The following is a 23,930-nucleotide window of genomic DNA, read 5'->3' on the forward strand; positions in this document are numbered from 1 at the left end:
CTAATCCCTTTCTGCGATGTTTTCGTTTAAAAGGCGCTGCGCGTAGGCTGCGACAGCTGACCAGTTTTCTTCTTTTGTGATCATGCAGGTTACCAAGCTCTCAGGGGAGAGCGTTGTGCCTATTGTTTCTTCGGTGCTGATTCTGTCGTCCTTCCACCGATCACACTCGAAAAACGTGTGCTCGGCGTTGTCAATTTTGTCTGGGCAGTATTTGCACGTTGGTGTACTGTGCAAACCCATCTTGAAAAGATAGGCATTGAACTGCCCATGTCCCGTCAATAGCTGGGTCAGGAAGAAGTCCGTGTCCCCGTGCTTTCGAGAAAGCCAGACGTTGATGTTTGGGATCAGGCGCGCTGTCCATCTGCCCGTCTCTCCCGATGTCCATCGGTCCCGCCACTCTTACTGCGTTTCCGCCTTTACCCTCATTCTTGCGTCCTTCATTTTTTCGTCACTATCTTTAGCGTCATAGAGTTTAACTCTCTCGAACGCTAATAGGTCGATGGGCGTGGCTCCTGTAATGACCAATACAGCCGCTTCGGAAACTGTGCGGTAGGCGCAGGCAACCCTGAGAGCGCCTCGCCGCTGTACTGCTGCTATCTTTCGCCGGTAGATCTTCTGCTTTAATATGTCTGCCCATATCTCAGCTCCATAAAGCAGTACCGAGTGGACTGCTTCTAGAAGAACTCTTCTCTTTTTTGTTCTTGGTCCCATGGTGTTGGTCATAATTCATGCTAGGCTAGACACTGTCTTGCTGGCTTTCTGACATGCATTATCGAGGTGTTCGCGAAAAGATAGTTTCTCGTCTATCATAACCCCCAGATAGCGCAGGGCCCTTGTTGAAGTTAGTGATGTTCCTCCCATGTCCACAGCGAATGGTTTTGGGAATCATTTTTGACGAGTCAGAACGACCATCTCGGTTTTGTGCTTGGCGAGTTTCAGGTGGTGTTTATCGAGCCAAGTCTCGACGGCATCAATGGTTTTTCCCGAACTAGTAGTTCAGCCTCCTCTACGCTGTCTACTATTATCGTGGCCACGACGTCGTCTGCAAAGCCCGTTAGCTCTACTTGCTTTGGTAACAGAATCTTAAGAAGCTCGTCATAGTCGGCGTTCCATAAATCGGGCCCCATTATTGAGCCTTGCGGCACGCCAGCCGTTATGGCGTATTCATGTGGTCCTTCTGTAGTTTCCGCTATTAGCTTTCTTTCTTCAAGGTAGTTGTCGATTAGTGCCAAATTCTCTGGCTTTGCGTCAAATTTGTGTTCCAGAGCGTCTAGGATATCTCCCCAATTCGCGCTGTTAAATGCGTTTTTGACATCTAGCGTGAGGAGAATGCATACTTTACGAGCTTTGAGGCTACCAGTCCATGCTTCTCTCGCTGTCCCTACGACTGTCTGGATCGCGCCGACTGTTGAACGTCCTTTCCGGAAGCCATGTTGGTTTGCAGCAAAGCCTCCAGCACGATCGATGTCGTTTCGTAGTCTTCCCTGTATCAGCTTTTTGAGCAATTTCCCAGCAATGTCCAGCATGCAAAGTGGTCTGAACGACGAGGGTGTTATAGGGCCACCTTTGCCTTTATCTAGCAGAACCAATCTCTGCCGCTTCCAGACCGCGGGAAACGTGCCAGTTGCCAAGCATGCGTTGTAGGTGTTCAGGAGTATGTCTGGGTATTCCAGGGCTACAGTCTTGATCACCGATGCTGGGATGCCATCAGGGCCGGGTGCCTTTCCTGTTTTGAGTGACTTGGCTGCGTCTTGTAGTTCCTTAGTTGTAAAGGGTGTTACTTCGCTGTTTTTAGTGTAGTGTTTCTTCTCCCGCGTCCATTAAGGCTGAAGACTTCGGCGCCTCTGGTGGAGCCTTTCCAAGTCGTTTGGTGACAATTTGGTAGGCTTTACCCCAGATATCTTTATCAAGGTCGTTACCGATCTCTTGCCACAGTTTTGCTTTGTTTTCTTTGATTGCCTGGTTTAGGTTCTTTTTGGCCTGCTTATACTCGCTCAAATGTAGATCTTGATTGGGGGAGCGTTTCGCAGCTCTCGTTGCTAGCCGGCGTAGTCTGTGGCATTTTTTCCGGAGTTCTGCTATGTCTGTTGACCACCAGAACGCCAGCCTAGAGAAACTCTGATTTTTCAGCCGCAGCATAGAGGCGTCACATGCGGCAGCAATTTCCTTCATCGTATTTAGCACTGCCTTTTCCGTCTCGCTGCAGGTATCCGGAGTTGGGTTGTTCTGAAGGATAGACCAGCTTCGTGCAAGTGAAGCTTGCAATGCCTCTAGATCAAGCTTCTTGGCATTCCACTTCCGCTTAGAAAGGTCTCGTTGTGGAACCGAAGCAGATGCCAATCCAACGTTGAATGTCACAAACTGGTGGTCACTGCCACTGTATTCTTCGGATACAGTCCAGTCTTCGATCATGTTGGCAGTCCTTGGAGTCGCCAACGAGATGTCAAGGATGGATTCTTGGTACCCTGGTCTTCTAAAGGTCGTGGTGCTCCCGGTGTTCAGCACTATAAGGTCGAGTCTAGCCGCGACGTCAGTGACCTCATTACCTCTGGTGTCGGAGAAAGCAGCGTCCCACTCAGCCGATTTAGCGTTGAAGTCTCCGGCTACGATGACTTCGCCGTCGAATTTAGTGACCGCGTTTTCTATATTCACCAGTTTCTGTCGGAACATACTAATCCCTTCGTTAGGTGAGAGATAGACGCTCATGAAGTAGGTTGTGGGGGTTTGAATCCAGACAAAACCTGCTCCACTTCCGCTGTTGTTGACGATAACGTTCTTTGTGTTCACAATTTAAATTGCTGCCATGCCAGTTTCGTCTGCGAACCATGTTTTACCTTCGATGTTTAGATATTGCTCGCAGATAAAGCAGTCGTCGATTTTATCTTCAAAGACACGCTAGCGCAGCAGGTTTTGCGCCAAGGCGCACCTATTCAGGTTGCCTTGTAGTATGCGTGTCATTTCTGCCCTCTAGTGGCTTCTACAAGTGCGGAATGCCTTGCAAGCTCCAGTGCCAGAAATATGGCATAGACCATCCTGGGCATTTTTGTCCGGAGCACAAAGGAAGCATTTTGTCTTCTCCGTACAGTTTACGGCCTTGTGGTTTTCTCCACCACATTTGTAGCAGTACTTGCTTCTGTCTGGTCCCGCACACTGACGTGTTTAGTGTTCAAAACCAAGACATTTAAAACAGCGTGTTACTTTTGCAACTGGGCGTATACGACAGTTCACCCAACCGATCATTATACGGGCCTTGTCAAGGGCCTTAATCGCACTGGCCTCGTCTACTTCGCAGAAGGCTGCCCGATTGCCTCGTGGTGTGGGTTTTGTCAAATTTACCCGTTTGACCTCCAGGCTGTCAGTGAATTCACGTTTAAGTGCTTCACGGACTTCGCTCTCGGTAGAGATTTCATCCAAGTCGAGGATCTCGATCGTTGTTGTTGGTGTTAGCGTCTTGACTGTGCCGATGTTTGCAGTGGCTGCCTTTACTGCATCGGTAAAAGCCTTGCTGTCTTCGATCTTTCGAGCCATTTCAAGGAGAACGCCTCCGTGTTTCGTCTTTTTAATAGACCATGTCTACGCCCGTCTCGACAGGGCTTACCTTGGCCTTGATTTCCTTGAGGAGATCGGCGTATGATCGCCCTTCAGCTGGTTGGACAAGCACAGCTTTAGTTCTTGTCTTCTTCCTCCTCAGTTTCTTGGAGCCACCGTTGTTTGGCTGGTTTTGGGCTGTAGCAGATTGAGCCGCTGGCTCCTGTTCTTTCTTTTTCTTGTTTTGCCGAGTCACTTTGGTCCAGGTATCATCCCGGGCTGTCTTTTTCTGTGCTGGCTTGTCAATTTCTGCGGGCTGGGCGTAGACAGCGGCCTCTTCTTGTTGTTGCCCTCTCTCTGCTGTGATAATTTCTTAGGAGTGACCAGAGGTGGCTGTGATTTTTTGCTCAGACTCGGAGATGTTTGAGTCGTTGACGCCGACGTCGTTGGTGATTTGTTGGCCAGCCTATATGCCGTACTAATAGACGTAACCAATTTTCTGATCTCATGATGGAGATTCTTCTTGTCTTTTATGAAGTCGGCTAACTCTTCGATCTTGCTGCCGAGCCTCTCCATTGGTGACTGTTGGCCTGTAACGGTCGGTACAGAGTTGATTCTTCCTCGGTAGGTTTGATTAGTGACAGGAGCAAAAGGTCCTCCACTTTTTGGAGGAATGTTGCTCAGCTGTCCGTTCTCTGCCATCTGGGCTGATTTCGTACTCCCTGTAACCTTGCTAGCGTTGCTAGACAGCAGAGCCATGGGGTCTACTCCGCTGTTCAAACGGTCGCTTGATAACGACGAGGTTAGGCCCGTTTGCACGCCTTCCCTCGCCGGCATTGAGGTATCCCTCCTCTGCACCGTAGATGATGTTTGAAATTGATCTGTCATTTTCATATCATCTTTTGCTAGGTTTTGGTCCACCCCAAGTATTCTATTTTCTCGGTACCCGACGTATCTGACGTGCAGATATGCCGGGCATTCCCCTATCCGCCACCTGGGAAGGCGCCCGATGCGGGACCCAGCAAGCCCGACACGAGGCGAGGGTGTCACTATGTCTGTATGTATGTGTGTGTGTGTGTGTGTGTGTGTGTGTGTATGTATGTGTGTGTGTGTGTGTGTGTGTGTGTGTGTGTGTGTAAGTACGTAAACCTCTTATAACTTTTGAACGGTTGAACCGATTTCATCGCGGTTGGTGCCATTCGAAAGGGTTTTGCCAAACTAAGATTTGCTGTGAATTTGAATCGATTCGGACCGATAGATTTTGAGAAATTTGGAGAAATCTACAAAAAAATAAGAAAAAAATTTTTTTCAGAAGTGGTTTTTTTGGAATATCTTTTAAAAGGCTTAACCGATCGATTCCAAAAACTAATCAGCTCTTAATCTTAAAAAACCACGTCGATCGCCTCCAATCCGGTCAAAATCGGTTGATTCGTTCGAGAGATATCGTGAACGAAAGAAAACCGAAAAAAGTGTTTTTTCGGAGTTACTCCGAAATTTTTAGTTTGACCAATTGAAACTTCTTTATGAGGCTTAAAAAACTGCGTAGAATGCCGCCAACCGCGTAAAAAATCGGTTCATTTATTCAAAAATTGCGGTTTAAAAATTAAAAAAATAGAGTTCTATGAAACTTCTATCAGACTTTTGAGCTCAAAGAGCTCAAAACAACACACAGATTATATTTTTGAGCTCGACGAGCTCAAAAAAAGCGGCCAGGATTAACGGAATTAGCGGGAAGTTGCAGAGATGGCCTTTAGGGTCAACCGTTTTCCTAATTTTTTTTTGTTTAAATTTTCAGAGTTGTAATGGGGCTCGATCCATTATAGAGGGTCATTAGGTATTGGATGTCGATTATTGACGGTAGAAATTGTGGAAATTGTTAATTATCTGATAAATTGGGGTCATACCAAGTAAAATAATGATTTACGACATTTTTTTATGGTTAATTTTTTTAATTTAGCAAAATTAAGTGTTGGGTCATAAATTTTAGTATTAAATGTTTGGAATGCGAAATTGAATATTGAGGTTACGAATTGAGTTGTAAGGGTAACGATTTATTCTTGTTTAATCTTTTGATCATGGATTCGAGTGTTAAATGCATATATTACGGTGTTAAAGTCACTAATATAGTGTTTTGGTCATAAATTTGAGTGTTTAAGTCACATTTTAATGTTGTTTAGTGTTTTGGTCACAAATTGGGATGTTAAAGCCACAAATTACGGTGTGATGGTCGTTAATTTTGGTGTTTGGGTCACTCATAAAGATTTGGATTACAAATTTTGGTGTTGGGGTCATTGATATCGATTTTTGGTCATTAACGTAGTTTTTGGATCGTAGCTGTGAGTGTTAGAACCATGAAGTTCGGTGTTTGGATCATAAATTTTGGTGTTTAGATTACAATTTATTATTGTTTAGTGTTTTGAACACAAATTTGAGTGTTCAAGTCACAAGTTACGGAGTTATGGTCATGAATTTTGGTGTCTGGGTCACTAAAATTAGTTTTTGGGTCATAAATTTTAGTGTTTAGGTCACAATTTCTTCTTATCCAGTGTTTTGGTCACAAGTTTTGATTTTTGGCTCATAAATATTCTGTTCAGTAATGAAATTGAAATGTCAATCTCACAAATTATGGTGTTTTGATCATGAATTTTGGTGTTTGGATTACTAACGAAGATTTGGGTTACAAATTTTGGTATTTGGATCATTGATATCGTGTTTGGGTCACTAACGTAGTTTTTGGATCGTAACTTTGGGTGTTAGGACTATGAATTTTGGTGTTAAGATCACAAATTTTGGTGTTTGGATTACAATTTATTATTGTTGAGTGTTTTGAACACAAATTTGAGTGTTCAAGTCACAAGTAACAGAGTTATGTGCATGAATTATGGTGTCTAGGTCACTGACATTAGTTTTTTGGGTCATAAATTTTAGTGTTTAGGTTACAATTTCTTCTTATCCAGTGTTGGGATTACAAATTTTGATATTTGGGTCTCAATTTTTTGGTGATAAATATCCCTGTTGTCATGAATTTGAAATGCTAATCTTACAAATTATGGTGTTTTGATCATAGATTTTGATGTTCGGGTCACTAATGAAGATTTGGGTTACAAATTTTGGTGTTTTGATCATTGATATCGATTTTTGGTCACTAAAGTAGTTTTTGGATTGTAACTTTAAGTGTTAGAACTAGGAATTTCGGTGTTTGGATTACAATTTATTATAGTTTAGTGTTTTGGACACAAATTATCGTGTTCAAGTCACAAATAACGAAGTGATGGTAATGAATTTTGGTGTCTGGGTCACTAAAATTAGTTTTTGGATCATAAATTTTAGTTTTTAGGTTACAATTTCTTCTTATCTAGTGTTTGGTGTTTAGGTCATTGATATAGTGTTTTGGTCACTAATGTAGTTTTTGGATCGTAGCTTTGAGTGTAAGGACTATGAATTTCGATGTTTAGATCATAAATTTTGTTGATTGGATTACAATTTAATATTGTTTAGTGTTTTGGGCACAAATTTGAGTGTTCAAGTCACAAATAAATTTGAAATGTTAATGTCAAAAATTACGGTGTTTTGATTATGAATTTTGGTGTTAGTATGACTGATATAGATTTGGATCACAAATGTTGACATATATCCAAATTATTGTTTTCCATTTCATAAAATTTACAACTCAATACATATGACTTTTTTATATTAATAAAAAAAGATTATTTACACTTTATTGGAGTACAAACACAAAAAAAATATTAGGAAAACGGTTGACTCTAAAGGCCATCCCTGCAACTTCCCGCTAATTCCGTTAATACCTGGGTGCTTAAAATTGCACCTACGAAGTTTTTGAGCTTTTCGAGCTCAAAAAGATACCTATTTTATGCTTTTGAGCTCTTTGAGCTCAAAAGTCTGACAAAAATTTCATAGAACACTATTTTTTGAATTTTCAAACCGCAATAACTTTTTAATGAATGAACCGATTTGTACGCGGTTGGCGGCATTCTACGCAGTTTTTTAAGCCTCATAAAGAATTTTTAAGTTTCAATTGGTCAAAGTAGAAATTTCGGAGTAATTCCGAAAAAAACACTTTTTTGGGTTTTCTTTCCTGCACGATATCTCTCGAACGAATCAACCGATTTTGACCGGATTAGCGGCAATCGACGTGGTTTTTTGATGTTAAGAGCTGATTAGTTTTTGGAGTTGATTGATAAAGCCGTTTAAAAGTTATTCCAAAAAAAAACCACTTTTGAAAAAAATTTTTTTTACAGTTTTTTTTTAGATTTTTCGAAATTCATCGGTCCGAATCAGTCCAAATTGTATTCAAAATCTAAGTTTGGCCAAGCCATTTTGAATGGCACCAACCGCAATGAAATCGGTTTAACCGTTCAAAAGTTATAAGAGGTTTACATACTTATACACACACACACACACACGCACACACACACGGGGCCGAAGAGATATGGTATCTCGGGAAGAGGTATCTCCTGGAAGAGGTATCTCGGGGCAGAAGAGATACTGCTACCGGGCGCGTCTCCCCGAGCGGATGGGAGAACGCTCGCTGTCCTTGGATGACACTTAATCTCTTAGTTGATGAGGTACAGCGGGTAGGAGCCAAGCAAAATAACCAAACAAAATAAGCTCCCGTGGACAAAACTCCCCTTTAATGGGTTGGTCACACTAACTGACCTAGCAAGACGATTGGTTCCTGCTGTAACTCACTGGGAGTGTCCGGAACCTGTATCGTAGTTTCCGACGATGCAGGCCACGGCTGATGTGAGCTTGCTCTGCCGAGGTGAAAGTTGCAGCAGTGGATCAGGAGCCAGCCACTTCGGGCCTTGATCAGGAAGTACGCAGTGAGTGTTAGAGATCGGAATCTTCACCGCTCCGAGCGAGTCTAGTCCGTCCGTGTATTCCGGGACTGGCTAAGTGTCGGCTAGGCCTCAGGGAACTGGGGTAGGAGTACTATCTCCGAGGGTACACCCGTTCCTAGTTATGGCAACCCGCTCCACTCCGTACGATGCGCTGGTAAATCAAAAAAGTATGAGTACGTTACAGGAAACAAACATGAATAGAAACGGGCTTCATGCTCAACAAGCAGCGATTGAAGCAAGCGCTGACATGAAGAGAACGCAAGCGTTGGAGCGCCTTGAGAAGCTGACCATTGAGCTGCAAGAGTTTGTCCAAACTAAGGTCAATATCCACAAGGAGATAAAGACCAAGACAACCGGTGTAGTCAATGCTCTTGGAAGATTCAAGAAACTGGACGAAGAATGGCGCTCATCATTACACCGCACCCCTTGTGCTACATCGGAGAGAAACAGTCAAGTGGTTGTTGAAGAAGCGATGGACACTGGAGCCGAAGGTGACGGAGAATCAGTCGCTGAAGAAGAAAGTAAAACTATCACAACGGCAGAGACTGAATCCTTTGACCAAGACGGCTGCATCCTGAGGAAGTTGAAAAGAAAAATTCGTTCTCCCGAAGGCGGAGCTTTTCATACTCCCAAGAAGCTGAAAGACGTTGGACCTGGTCATCCCATCAAGAAGCAGGAAGTGGTTAAGGATCTTCCACAAAACTCTTGTGAACAGAACAAGAAGCCAGGCTGGGAAAAGGTGCAGTCCAGAAAGGACAAGAAGAAGGAGCGCAAGAAACTGTCCCCAGAAAAACCTCTGGTGCCTCCACCGAAGCCGAACCAGAAGCCAAGAAGAACAGCAATGAGACCGGAGGCACTTATTATCCGTCCAGCGAACAAAGATAAGTATTCTGAAATACTTACACGGATCAAGGCGGACGTTCGCCCAGATCAGGTCCGCAACACAGTCGAGAAGATACGCAGGACCGCGACAGGGAACATTCTCATCACGCTGTCGAAAGGCAGTAGTGATAGAGGTAAAGACCTGCAGAAGACTATCGCGGGAATACTTAAGGAGGACGCAAATGTCATTAGTACAGGACCTGAAGAAGACCTGGAAATTCGCGATATTGACGATACTACAACTAAAGATGACATTCTAACAGCTTTACAAGAGGCAGCTGGAAACGATTGTGGTATAACAGTAGAGGCCATTAAAATTCGTAAGGTCTTACGTAGCAGAACACAAATTGCGTCGGTGACTCTGGCAGCAACGGTAGCGCAGAAAGTGGTAGGAGAACACGGTAAGATTAGGATCGGCTGGACCAATTGTCGTATTAGAACAGTACTAAGACCAGTCCGATGTTATAAATGCTGGCATTTTGGACACCGTGCGGTTCAGTGCACAAGTAAAGTCGACCGCTCCAAACTTTGCATTAAATGTGGAGAAGAGGGACACAAAATCGCCGAATGTAATAAGCCTGCTAAATGCGCACTGTGTGCGGATCAATCCGGTACAGAGAATAACGCCCATCATGCCGGCACAAGCAGATGCCCAGTATACCAAGAGGCACTCAAGAAGATAACTGATAAACGAAAATGAGAATACTGCAGCTAAACATCAATCACTGTGAAGCGGCACATGATTTGCTCATGCAGACAGTACGTGAACAGAAGCTTGACCTTGTGCTTATATCGGAACCGTATAAACACCTCGGCGGCCAACCATGGGAAACTGACTGCACCAAAAAAGCTGTCATATGGTCCTGTCGCAAGCTCCCCTTCCAGAGTGTCGTTAACAATGGCAGCGCCGGCTTTGTAGCAGCATCGGTAGATGGCATCCGCTTTTACAGCTGCTACACACCACCTAGCCTCACTATTGTTGAATTCATGGACTTTCTGGATCGACTGACGGAGGACGCGAAGCAGTACTACCCAGTGGCAATAGCTGGAGACTTCAACGCCTGGGCAGTGGAATGGGGCAGCAAACACACCAACGCTCGAGGTAAAGAACTACTGGAAGCTTTTTCTACGTTAGATGTAGTATTGTTAAACAGCGGCGATGCGCCGACGTACACTAAAGGAGACGCAAGTTCTATTGTGGATCTTACTTTTGTCAGCAGCAGCCTCATCAGAGGAAACTACGACTGGAAGGTGATGGAGATCTACACGGCCAGCGATCACAATGCGATTCTCTGGGAAGTATCAAAGGACCAGAATCCTAGAAGACCGGCTAAGAAACTTGACATCGTTGGGTGGAAGGTGAAATCCTTTGACCCAGGTGCTCTAGTAGCTGCCCTAAATAGTGAACCGCTTACTACTGGATCTGCAGAAGAAATGACCAAGGACTTGATGAAGAGAGTGACCCAGGCTTGCGACACCTGCATGCCTCGTAAACGGGGCATGAACCAAAGACCTTCGGTGCACTGGTGGAACGAACACATCAGCTTCCTACGGAAAGAGTGTCTCAAGAAAAGAAGAATATCTCAGCGTGGTTATCGGCGGCCTGACTCAGCGGAACTAGTCGCAGAATACAAGAAAGCTCGTCGAGACTTAAACAAAGCCATCAAGGATAGCAAGAAGAACTGCTGGAAAGAGCTAATCAACGAGGTGGACAAAGACTTGTGGGGCAGACCTTACAAGGTAGTCATGGAAAACTTGAAATACCAGCCAATGCCGTCTCCTACGTGTCCTCAACTCCTACAGAAGATCGTGACTGCACTGTTTCCACGACAGCGCGTTTTCAACTACCTGTTGACACAAGACGAACTGAATGATATCCCACCTGTGACGAAAGAAGAACTGATGGAAGCTTGTAACCGCGTCGGGAATAATAAAGCGCCGGGATTGGACGGAATCCCTAATATTGCCTTGAAAACATCTATTAAAGCAGCGCCAGCGTTATTCCTCGATGTCTACAACATCTGCTTGAAGGAAGGGATTTTTCCTCGGAAGTGGAAACAACAACGGCTGGTACTACTTCCTAAAGGGAAAAAGCCACCGGAAGAACCGTCATCTTATCGTCCACTCTGCATGTTGGATACAGCCGGTAAGATACTCGAACGTATAATCCACCAAAGGATAGAAGCAGTTGTCGATCCACTATTAGCAGACAATCAGTACGGATTTCGAAAAGGACGATCAACCCTGGACGCAATCAACCTGGTTGTCGGTATAGCCAAAGACGCAATCGCCGGTACCAGATGGAAGGGTGGAACGAAGAAATATTGTCTGGTGGCAACCCTAGACATTAAAAATGCCTTCAACTCCGCCAACTGGGATCGCATCATGCAAGCTCTTCAAGAGATGAACGTACCAGGATATCTACGAAGGATAGTCGCTAGCTACTTCACGAATAGAGTCCTTAGATATGACACGAAGAATGGTCCAAAGGAGTATGATGTTACTGGAGGCGTCCCGCAGGGTTCTGTTCTCGGTCCACTTCTCTGGAATATCATGTACAACGGATTGCTGAGACTGAAACTACCAAGAAATGTCAAACTGGTAGCGTACGCGGACGACGTAGCCGTAGTAATCGTCGCCAAGCATATTGATGAGATAAATCATATGTTCACGATCACCTTTGAGCGAATTAACCAGTGGATGGACACAGTAAACCTACAACTGGCTAAACAGAAGACCGAGGCTGTACTTATCACTAGCAGAAAAGTGGTGGAAACGATCAATTTAAACGTCGGAGACCAAGAAATCACATCCCAACCATTCATTCGATATCTGGGAGTGATGCTCGATTCCCGACTTAACTTCAAACAACAAGTTGAACACGTGACCGCCAAAGCATCAGCAGTAGTGGCTAACCTAGTACGATTGATGCCCAACATCGGTGGCCCGAAGCAGACAAGGAGGTTATTGCTATCATCAGTAGTTACATCGGTCCTCACGTATGGGATATCCATTTGGTCCGACGCACTTGAGACCCAAGAATCATGGAGGAAAGCATGTCCGGTTTACCGACTGAGCGCGCTAAGAGTAGCCAGCGCCTTCCGAACAATATCAGAGGAAGCAGTGTGCGTCATTTCTGGAACTCTGCCGCTTAGAGTCTTAGCTAAAGAAAGACGGGCCCTTTACCATCGAAAGAGGTCAACTACACTGAGCGCTGAAGAACTAAGAACAGAAGAACGGCAGCACAGCATCTCGCGATGGCAACTTGAGTGGGACGCCGCAGGAAAAGGAAGATGGACACACCGCCTCATACCAAAGATCGACGTTTGGCTGAGCCGAAACCATGGTGAAGTCAACTATTACCTAACGCAGATGTTGTCAGGACATGGGTGCTTTCGAGAGTATCTGCACCGCTTTAAGCACGACGATTCTCCGGAGTGCCCGTCTTGTCCAGGGGTTATTGAGGACGCAAGGCACGTTTTCTTTGTGTGTCCACGTTTCGATCCTCAGCGTGAGGAGTTAGAGAGGATCCTGAACTGGAGAATCCAACCAGAGACAATAGTAGATGCAATGTTGTCGAATCAAACTGCTTGGAACGCTACAAGCACTTTTGCCACAGAAGTGCTTACAGAGCTGCGTTCCATCGAAAGAAAAAGAGCAAATGACAGAAACTAGAAGGAAGGAAAAATAACACCTTAGCCACCAGAAGGAATAGCGGTAGCTGGATCCTCCCCTCACGAAGTAATGCCTGACGGCGGTTTCCATGAGGGATTAGAGGAAAGAAGAAAAGGGGTTTAGGGTTTAGTGGGTAGGGGCGTTAGGGTCGAGTTTTAGTATGACACTGCGTCGAGTCGCCACATATCCAGGCCAAACAACTATGCCTGGAATCCGTAAGAAGGATTCCCCTAAGATTAAAAACACACACACACACACACACACACACACACACACACACACACACACACACACACACACACACATACATACATACATACATACATACATACATACATACATACATACATACATACATACATACATACATACATACATACATACATACATACATACATACATACATACATACATACATACATACATACATACATACATACATACATACATACATACATACATACATACATACCTCGTGTCGGGCTTGCTGGGTCCCGCATCGGGCGCCTCCCCAGGTGGCGGATAGGGGAATGCCCGGCATATCTGCACGTCAGATGCGTCGGGTACCGAGGAAAGAGAATACTCGGGGTGGACCAAAACCTAGTAAAAGATGGTATGGAAATGTCAGAACAATTTCAAACATCGTCTACGGTGCAGAGGAGGGATACCTCAGTGCCGGCGAGGGAAGGCGTACAAACGGGCCTGAACTCGTCGTTATCAAGCGACCGTTTGAACAGTGGAGTAGACCCCATGGCTCTGCTGTCTAGCAATGCTAGCAATGCTACAGGGAGTAAAGAAACAGCTCTGATGGAAGTAGACGCACAGCAAACAAACTTTCCTCCAATAGGTGGAAGACCTGTTGCTCCCGTCAACACTCACACATGCCGAGGAAGGATAAACTCTCTACCGACTGTCACCGGTCAACAATCGCCAATGGAACGGCTCGGTAGCAAGATCGAAGAATTAGCTGAGTTCATAAAGGATAAACGAAATCTCCACCATGAACTCAGAAAAATAGTAGCGTCCATTGCCACGGCATATAAGTTGGCCAACAAACCAGCAACGAAGACGGTGAGAACCACGCAAACATCTCCGGATCTGAACAAAAAATCCCAGACGTTTTCGGTCACTCCTGAGAAAACACAGCATAGAGAAGAGAAAAACAAGAAGAGGCCGCTATCCACGCCCAGCCCTTCCTCGGAAATCGATAAGCCAGCACATAAGAAGACAGCCCGGGGTGATACCTGGACCAAAGTGACTCGGAAAAACAAGAAAAAGGAAGAACAGGAGCCAGTGGCTCAATCTGCTACAGCCCAAAACCAGCCAAGCAATGTTGGCTCCAAGAAACCGAGGAGGAAGAAGATAAAAACTAAAGCTGTGCTTGTCCAACCAGCTGAAGGGCGAACATACGCCGATCTCCTCAAGGAAATCAAAGCCAAGGTTAATCCGACAGAGACTGGAGTAGACATAAAGTCTATCAAACAAACGAAGCGAGGGGGCGTTCTTCTAGAAATAGGTCGCAAGACTGAAGACACTACCGCTTTCACGGCTGCGATAAAAACAGCAACTGCTAACATCGGTACAGTCAGAACGCTTACACCAAAAGCAACGATCGAGATCCTGGACTTGGATGCCATCACTACTGAGAACGACGTCCGCGAAGCACTCAAACGTGACTTCACCGACAGCCTGGAGATCAAACGGGTAAATTTGACAAAGCCTACTCGACGGGGCAACCGGGCAGCCTTCTGCGAGATAGACGAGGCTAGCGCGTTCAAAATCCTTGACAAGGCTCGTATAATGATCGGATGGGTCAACTGCCGCATTCGACCAGTTGTAAAAGTAACACGCTGCATCAGATGTCTCGGATACGGGCACGCGACGAACTCCTGCAAGGGGCCTGACAGAAGCAAGTTCTGCTTTTAAATGCGGAGGAGGAAACCACAAAGCTGCAGACTGCGTTGAACAGCCAAAGTGCTTCCTCTGTACAGAGGAACAAGAAGCTCTAGATAGCTTATGTCATATTCCAGGCTCCGGGGCTTGTAAGGTATTCCGCACCGCACTTGCCGAAGCTACAAAAGGGCAGAAATGACACGCATACTTCAAGGAAACCTGAATAGATGTGCGTTGGCGCAAAATTTACTTCGCCAGCGAGTCTTTGAAGAGAGGATCGACGTTTGCTTCATCTGTGAGCAATATCTAAACCTCCAAGATAGAGCATGGTTCGCAGACAAAACTGGCACGGCGGCAATCTGGATTGCAAATACAAAGAACGTTACCACCATCAACAGCGGAAGTGGAGCAGGTTTTGTCTGGATTCAAACCCCATAACCTACTTCATCAGCGTCTATCTCTCACCTAACGAAGGGTTTAGTGTGTTCCGACAGAAACTGGCAAATATAGAGGATGTGATCACCAAGTTCGACGGCGAAGTTATCGTAGCTGGTGATTTCAATGCTAAATCGGCTGAATGGGGCGCTGATTTCTCCGACACCAGAGGCAACGAGGTCGCTGACGTCGTGGCTAGACTCGACCTCATAGTGCTAAATACTGGGAGCACCACGACTTTCAGAAGACCGGGGTACCAAGAGTCCATCCTCGACATTTCGTTGGCGACTCCAAAAATTGCCAACATGATTGAAAACTGGACAGTATCCGAAAAATACAGTGGCAGTGATCACCAGTTCGTGACATTTAACGTTGGATTGGCATCTGCTCCGGTACCACAACACGACCTTTCTAAGCGAAAGTGGAATGTCAGGAAGCTTGATCCAGAGGCACTGCGAGCTTCACTTGCACGGAGCTGGTCTACTCTTCAGAACAACCCGACTCCGGATACTTGCAGCGAGACAGAAAGGACAGTACTAAATACGATGAAGGAGATTTCCGCCGCATGTGACGCCTCTATGCCGCGGTTGAAAAACCGGAGTTTTCGCAGGCCGGCGTACTGGTGGTCAACAGACATAGCGGAACTTCGCAAAATGTGCCATCAACTACGTCGCCGCGCAACGAGAGCCGCCAAACGCTCCCCAAGCCAGGAATTGTATTCAAAAGAGTACAAGCAGGCCAAAAAGATGCTAAATCGAGCCATCAAAGCAAGTAAAGCAAAGTTGTGGAAAGAGATCTGCAACGATCTCGACAATGACATCTGGGGTAAAGCCTACCAAATTGTCGCCAAACGACTTGGAAAGGCTTCACCAGAGGCGCCGAAGCCTCCAGCCTTAATGGATAGCATCGTAGCGGAGCTTTTCCCCAAACACCCGCCGCGGGAGAAGAAACACTACACTAAAAACAACGAAGTAACGCCCTTCACAATTAAGGAACTACAAGACGCGGCCAAGTCACTCAAAACAGGAAAGGCACCTGGACCTGATGGCATCCCGGCATCGGTGATCAAGATTATAGCCCTGGAATACTCAGACTTACTCCTGAACACCTACAACGCATGCTTGGCAACTGGCACCTTTTCCGCGGTCTGGAAACAGCAGAGATTGGTTCTCTTAGACAAAGGTAAGGGAACCCCCATAACACCTTCGTCGTTTAGACCACTCTGTATGCTAGACATTGCTGGAAAATTGCTCGAGAAGCTCATACAAGGGAGACTTCGCGACGACATCAACCGTGCTGGAGGTTTTGCCACCAACCAGCATGGCTTCCGGAAAGGTCATTCGACAGTCGGAGCGATCAAGAAAGTCATAAAGGCAGCAACACAAGCATGGTCTGGTAGCCTCAAAGCTCGTAAAGTATGTCTTCTCCTCACGCTAGATGTCAAAAACGCATTTAACAGCGCAAATTGGGGAGACATTTTAGACGCTCTGGAGCACAAGTTTGACGCGGAGCCAGAAAATCTGGCACTAGTCGACAACTACCTTGACGATAGAAAGCTAATAGTGGAAACTACTGAAGGCCCACAAGAATACGCCATAACGGCTGGCGTGCCGCAAGGCTCAATAATGGGGCCTGATCTATGGAACGCAGACTACGACGAGCTTCTTGAAATCCCGTTGCCAGAGCAAGTAGAGCTAACAGGCTTTGCAGACGACGTTGCAGCTACTATAGTGGCGGACAGCGTGGAAGAGGCCGAACTGCTAGTTCGGGAAACCATCGACACCGTCGAGACTTGGCTCGATAAGCATCACCTGAAACTCGCCAAACAGAAAACCGAGATGGTCGTTCTGACTCGTCAAAAATGGTTTCCAAAACCATTCGCTATGGACATGGGAGAAACAACGCTGACGTCAACAAGGGCCCTGCGGTATCTAGGGGTAATGATAGACGAGAAACTATCTTTCCGTGAACACCTCGACAGTGCATGCAAGAAAGCCAGCAAGACTGTGTCTAGCCTAGCACGAATTATGACCAACACCATGGGACCCAGAACAAAAAAAAAAGAGTTCGTCTAGAAGCAGTCCACTCGGTACTGCTTTATGGAGCGGAGATATGGGCAGACATATTAATGCAGAAGACCTACCGGCGAAAGATCGCAGCAGTACAGCGGCGAGGCGCTCTCAGGGTTGCCTGCGCCTACCGCACAGTTTCCGAAGCGGCTGTATTGGTCATTGCAGGAGCCGTGCCCATCGACCTATTAGCGTTCGAAAGAGCAAAACTCTATGACGCTAAAGACAGTGATGATAACATGAAGGACGCAAGAACGAGGATAAAGGCGGAAACGCAGCAAGAGTGGCAGGACCGATGGACATCGGGAGAGACGGGCAGATGGACGGCGCGCCTGATCCCAAACATCAACGTCTGGCTCTCTCGGAAGCACGGGGATACGGACTTCTTCCTGACCCAGCTATTGACGGGACATGGGCAGTTCAACGCCTATCTTTTCAAGATGGGTTTGCACAGCACACCAACGTGCAAATACTGCCCGGATAAAATCGACGACGCCGAACACACATTCTTCGAGTGTGCTCGATGGAAGGACTACAGAAGAAGCACCGAAGAGATCATAGGCACCAGGCTCTCCCCCTCAAGCCTGGTGACCTATATGATCAAACAAGAGGAAAACTGGTCAGCTGTTGCAGTTTATGCACAGCACCTCCTGAAAGACAAAATCGCAGAAAGGGACCAGTAGCCAGGAGTAGGCGTCGTGAGACGCAGCACGACTGGATTGAAGTAATGCTAACGCGGTTCCAATCCAGTCCTCCCCGTACCATCTAGGGAGAGGGGAAGAGGAATGTTTTTTAGAGGGAAAAAATCTCCACACTACCGACTATCGATATCTGCCGGAAGATGGGCGGCAGAGTTAACGATCCCGGTGTCTTTTGAAGATCTTTTTCGTATCTCTTTACAAAAAACATACATACATACATACATACATACATACATACATACATACATACATACATACATACATACATACATACATACATACATACATACATACATACATACATACATACATACATACATACATACATACATACATACATACATACATACATACATACAGGCATAGTAACACCCTCGCGGGAACAGTCAGGGAAGCTGAAAAACGAGCGGAATGGAAAAACGCACTGAATATGAATAATAAAACAATTGTTAAATGATGAATTACTTTACAAAATGGGTATTATTTTTAAAGTACAGAGTACCGAGTTACGTTGAATATTTAACCACTCGCAAAATTAAAAATAAACAAAAGGTTAATTCGGGTAAAAAACAGGACAAAGCGAGCGAATAATCATATAATATATGATATGTAATAAGTATTGTATAATATATGGTACTGTATGGTTATAATTACCTCGTAAAAAGCACCAAGTGGCATAACAAGACACGCAACCATGAGATCGGCCACGGCGAGGCTGACGATTAAATAATTAGCTACTGATTGTAAATTTTTCTCTATTACTATTGCGGCTATCACGAACACGTTACCTGTAACATAAATTGGTTAAGTTTGTGGTTGATCATAAATTATGATGAAAATGGGAAAAAGGGTGTTTTAATTATTGGAATACGGTTTTCATTTAATCACGGTTCTTCATTGCGAAACAGAATTAACAATGCGTAGGATAAAAGTTTTTGGATTTCCTTTGTTTCAAGGGAGAATCGAAAAATAATTACCTGACGCTTATCCCGATTAGGGGAAAAGTTTTAACTGTTTTTTTGAATCTCACATCCCAGCCCGTTATTTATGTTTAAATTAAAATACCTAATTAATTTTTGGTTATGTTCTGGTGATGGGGTGATAAAAGTAAATCGTTGATAAGAAAGAATGTGGAATAAAAATTTTTTAATTGTGTTTATGTCTTTGGAGAAAAATCACTGCATTGATAAAAAGTTTAGAAAATTAAAAAGTACATGCCTCATAATCTCACTTTCCACAATAAAATTTATTAAAATAAAATGCAAAAAACTAAATAATAAAAAACAGAAAACTCTGCTATGGTTTTCTGGCGCTTTAATTCTAAGGTGAGGAAAAAAAAGACCATTCAGCAGCCGAAATGAAAGTAGATCTCATAGTGAATCCAACAAATATTAAAATAATCATTTCTAAAACGAATGTAAGAGTGAAAATCCATTAAATAAACAAAAAGAGTAAGTAATTTTTGGCGTAAACTGATGATGAGGTATGCAAATTAAAGTTTATTTAATAAGCTTGCGATGCAATTTACAAAAATTTTACAAATTGTCGCATTCATTAGTTATTTTGCAAAAAAACAGTAAAAGTGCCAATTTTTAATGATTTTGAAGAATTCAAATTTCCATCATTCGTAAACTATTTAATTTAGAAAAATAAATAAGTATGCAAATTAAAGCTTATCAAATAAGCTTTCAGATACAATTTACAGAAATTGAACATGATATCGCGTTATAATTGTTTTTGCACGGAAATACGGTATAAGTGAAAATTTTTGTGATTGAAAAAAATTTTTGAATTGCTGTCATTTCTAAATAAATCGAAAGATTTGGCTCATCTTAAAACTTTATCTCAGAAATCGACGAAAAAATGATTATGTTATGTTTCATTAAAATACATACATACACTACCGACAGAAAGTTTCTGGATAAGAGGAAAATTTATTAAAACGATTATTAAAAGTAAAATAAATCAAGAAGAAAGTCAATGACACGATCGTACCACTTTATAAAATAAAATAGCATTTTCTTTATAGATCAACTTAATTTGTTCATATATCATATTTAAATTAAAAAGTAAACAAGAAGGTTGTCCGGAAACTTTCCGTCGGTACTGTATATGTTGCGTAATTATCAAGTATTCGCGCCAGAACACTTGATAACTTCGCAATCTACTACACCAGAGGTGCTGCTACGGACGCGCCCTCTGATTCTCGGGATTCAGCTACGCGCCAATCTTTTATTATTAGCCTCCACGTGCTCCAGCTCAATGATCCAATTGTGAAATCAATTAAGCTCAATCCACGCTCTGATTCAAGTCACAAGGCCAATCATCGACAATTATTCAGTTTGGCAACTCAGGTATTCATTAGAGTATTTATTGATCGAATTTATATTAAATTATAATCCGGTTGACATCATGCATACTCTAACCTCGTGCTGGCTTCTCCATGCCGAGTGTTATTTTCCACCTTTAGAAATCCATCTACATTTTGCATTCATACAATAATTAATATTTATACTCTGCAATCACAAGGAATTAAATAATATTCATTAACATTCCATTGATCTAATGACTCATCAATTTAACAATCGATAATTAGTTAGTCATCCCTGGCTAAGGTGATATCATCACCAACCCAGCCAGGTATGCCCATAATCTCTAATTACTTTCAATTATCATACTTGTGATTGCAAAGTAGTGAGTTCACGTTCAGACTTCACTCTGTTCATAACTCGGTTCATCACTCGGTTCATAACTCGGTTCATCACTCGGTTCATCACTCGGTTCATAACTCGGTTCATCGTTCGGTTCATTTATCGTTCAACAGTATTGTCGCGTCATCAAATAATACTGTGATATTACTGAATTAATTAGAATCAAGTGATCTAAACAATTATTAATAATAATCTATATTTGTGTATTAATAAACTCGATATCATCGCTCGTACCAATTATTGTCGCGTCATTAATAATTTTATTGTGATAAAATAATAACTCAACAAATTCATAAAATTAATTTACTCTGAGTTCGTCATCTGAATCTTGTTACAATTGATTTATTCACGCTCTTACTAATTTTATTAATATTTGTGTATGGTGCCAACATATTGATAACTCATCTGCAAGTTATAATTACACTATTTTATATGCTTTACTAATAACTATTCATATTAATTAATTACATATTTAAAATAAATCACAAAGTTAATTCCACACTAGTTAATAAGAATCAAACGTGTTCATTAAGTTATCTGTGATATTTTATAGAATAAATGATAAAACCACGAATGAGTGTCTAACTTCTTTCAACACCCAGATCCGGCATAAATAAATAATTAATGATAAAATAAAATTTACATTATGGTCCCTCGAGCCGGATCGGGTGTTGGAAATCGCGTAAAATCTTCACAGACTCTAAATTCATCGCGCTATGTGTTCAAGTTTTAATTCAACAACTAATTAACTCAGATTCACTCACGTATGGAAATCAACGGCAATCGTCTACAATCAATTCCAATCCACTCAGGAAATCGAAGGATGTCGGATCTGCATGAGAATCTAGAGGCGATACTTCAAGAGGACATGTCTCGTGACTTACCCGAGACGACAATCATCGCCGATGGCTTTCTCCAACCGTCATCCTCACCTGAACGCACCCACACAACTCAAGCTGATGATATGGATCAAGGATACATCAGTGACTCCAGTGACATTTCATTCATTAGCTCACAATCATCTCAGGACTTACCCAGAAAGAGCATGTCCTGGTATCTTGCTCGCATATTCGAGTTCGAGCTCAAGGTCATGAGTCAGATCACTGGACTCAAAACGCTGCAAGGTCATGAGAATCTTTCAGCCACATTCACGGAATCTGATGGATTTGACTTCATCCATTCACGCCTTGCTCTCCTGGAGGACGAATGGCATCGGTTCACCTCCACTAATGATAGTTTCACTCAATTTTGCACTGTGGACGTCCTGACAAGCTCATACGTCCAAGATAACATTTATGATCAAGCCTACACAGCATATATTGATGCAAAACTCAACCTAACCACGCTTATCAACAAAATCAATATTTCATCAGATACTTTCAAGATCAACACGCAGCTCAACTCGCAACATTCAGTAATCAATCTTCCATCACTTAATATCAAGCCATTTTCTGGAGACTATGGACTATGGCCCGAGTTCAAGAAGACATTCATGTCTTTAGTAATCAACAACGTTGGATTAGCACCAGTGCAAAGGCTCCATTATCTGCAGACCAGCCTGACTGGTTCAGCTGCGTCAATCATAGCACATTTTCCAATGTGAAATCTACTAAAAAAATCAATTTCAGTTTCGAGAAAATTGCTTTTTTTGACATTTCGAGATTAGAGCACTACCTCGCTTCGATTATGAGGCGTGCAAAAGTGAAGATGCAGTAATATTTATCAATTTAGTCGAAAATAGTCAATTTTATTAAATACCGTCAGAGCATTACAATTTACGTTACATCTTTGAGATTTCGTTATAAAAATTATAACATTGATAAAAATTAACGATGCAGTAATGCTAATAATTTTTTTATAAGAACAATGTAGATTTTTTTTGCTTTTTTAACATTACTGCATTGACTAAGATTGAAGATACACCACTAAAAAAAACTTCGTATATTTTATGCTGAAAAAAAAAAACATCTCCACAATTATAATGAGAAAACTTTTAAATAAATAATGAGTTCATGAATTACTAATTAATCTGTAATTAAAAAAATGCGATACAGCGGATTAAAATACGTCAAACTATGATAAATATGTATCATAGAAGTTAAAGTAATTACAAAAGTAGACAATTAAGTTAAAAGTGAGTTATTGTGAATAATTAACTTTGATATAAATTTACTATAGAGAATAATTTCTCAAATTATTTATACATAAAGAAAGTATGAAAGGAGAAGTAGACGTTTTTATGTTTTAATATAAAGTTACTTTTTTTAAGATCTTAGTCGAAAGCCGTCTTGTGATTAATACATCAAGAAGCTTCTTTTGTAAACCCAAGTTAATTATTTTTATTTCTCTCATTCATTTTCACCTCTTACTGACATCGCCGAGATTAACTTACGGTCCAGTTACTCCATCTATATACTGCCCCATAATTACATTTTGATTCATAATTTAGAATTTTTACGCTCCATTTAAATCGAATATCTTTCAAATCGCAGACTAATTATTTTTCATATTTTTTTTTTTCAATTGTATTCATAAAAAAAAAAAAAAAACAAATTGTCTAACGATGACTCGAGAGAAACACAGTGTGTTAGAGATTTTTAAATTGAAAACTAAAATAAAAATAAATTGAATTTTAAATTGACATTCGGTGTAATTTCGTTTCATAATTGAATTCAGTAGATAGAAATATTTCGAATAAATATATATAAATTTTACCGCGGCAGACTGAGAAATAAATTACGAATTTTCTCGGTGCATTGCTGTGTTTTTTTTTTATTTATTTTTTTTATTTATTTCATGTGAATTCACGGAAATTAATTATCTACAAGTGTTTCTCTCGCGTTAAATAGAAAACATATTGCCGGAAACTTTTACAATCCGATACCTCCCAACAACACTAGAACGGCAAATTGCAGAGTGTAACACTTTTGTTTTATTTTTCTATCGAATTGCGGAATTTTTGGTAAAAAAAAAAATGGGTTAAATGTGTCAGAAAATTTTGTTAATTTGAGAAGTTGATGTTGAATGTATTGATAATTTTTTCGATTTACAAATACATTAAATACAGCAAAAATTCGATAAATATTACTGAATCGTCACTTTTTATCAATGCAGAAATTATTCTTATTGAAGTTATATGATTTTTCACACTAATTTTTGTTGAAAAAACATTTT

The 23,930-nt window shown here is 42.5% G+C and overlaps 1 protein-coding gene across 1 annotated transcript; it reads left to right on the plus strand.

Moving 5' to 3' along the window:
* Positions 1 to 20,297: 20,297 nt before the first annotated feature.
* LOC123270174 lies at positions 20,298 to 22,359 on the plus strand. Its single transcript, XM_044736116.1, has 2 exons — positions 20,298 to 20,399; positions 21,511 to 22,359. Exon 2 carries the CDS (start codon positions 21,523 to 21,525, stop codon positions 22,357 to 22,359), a length of 837 nt encoding a protein of 278 aa, XP_044592051.1. The 5' UTR covers positions 20,298 to 20,399; positions 21,511 to 21,522.
* Positions 22,360 to 23,930: the final 1,571 nt, after the last annotated feature.

This window comes from Cotesia glomerata, linkage group LG8 (genome assembly GCF_020080835.1).
Source record: "Cotesia glomerata isolate CgM1 linkage group LG8, MPM_Cglom_v2.3, whole genome shotgun sequence".
Lineage (NCBI taxonomy): Eukaryota > Metazoa > Arthropoda > Insecta > Hymenoptera > Braconidae > Cotesia > Cotesia glomerata.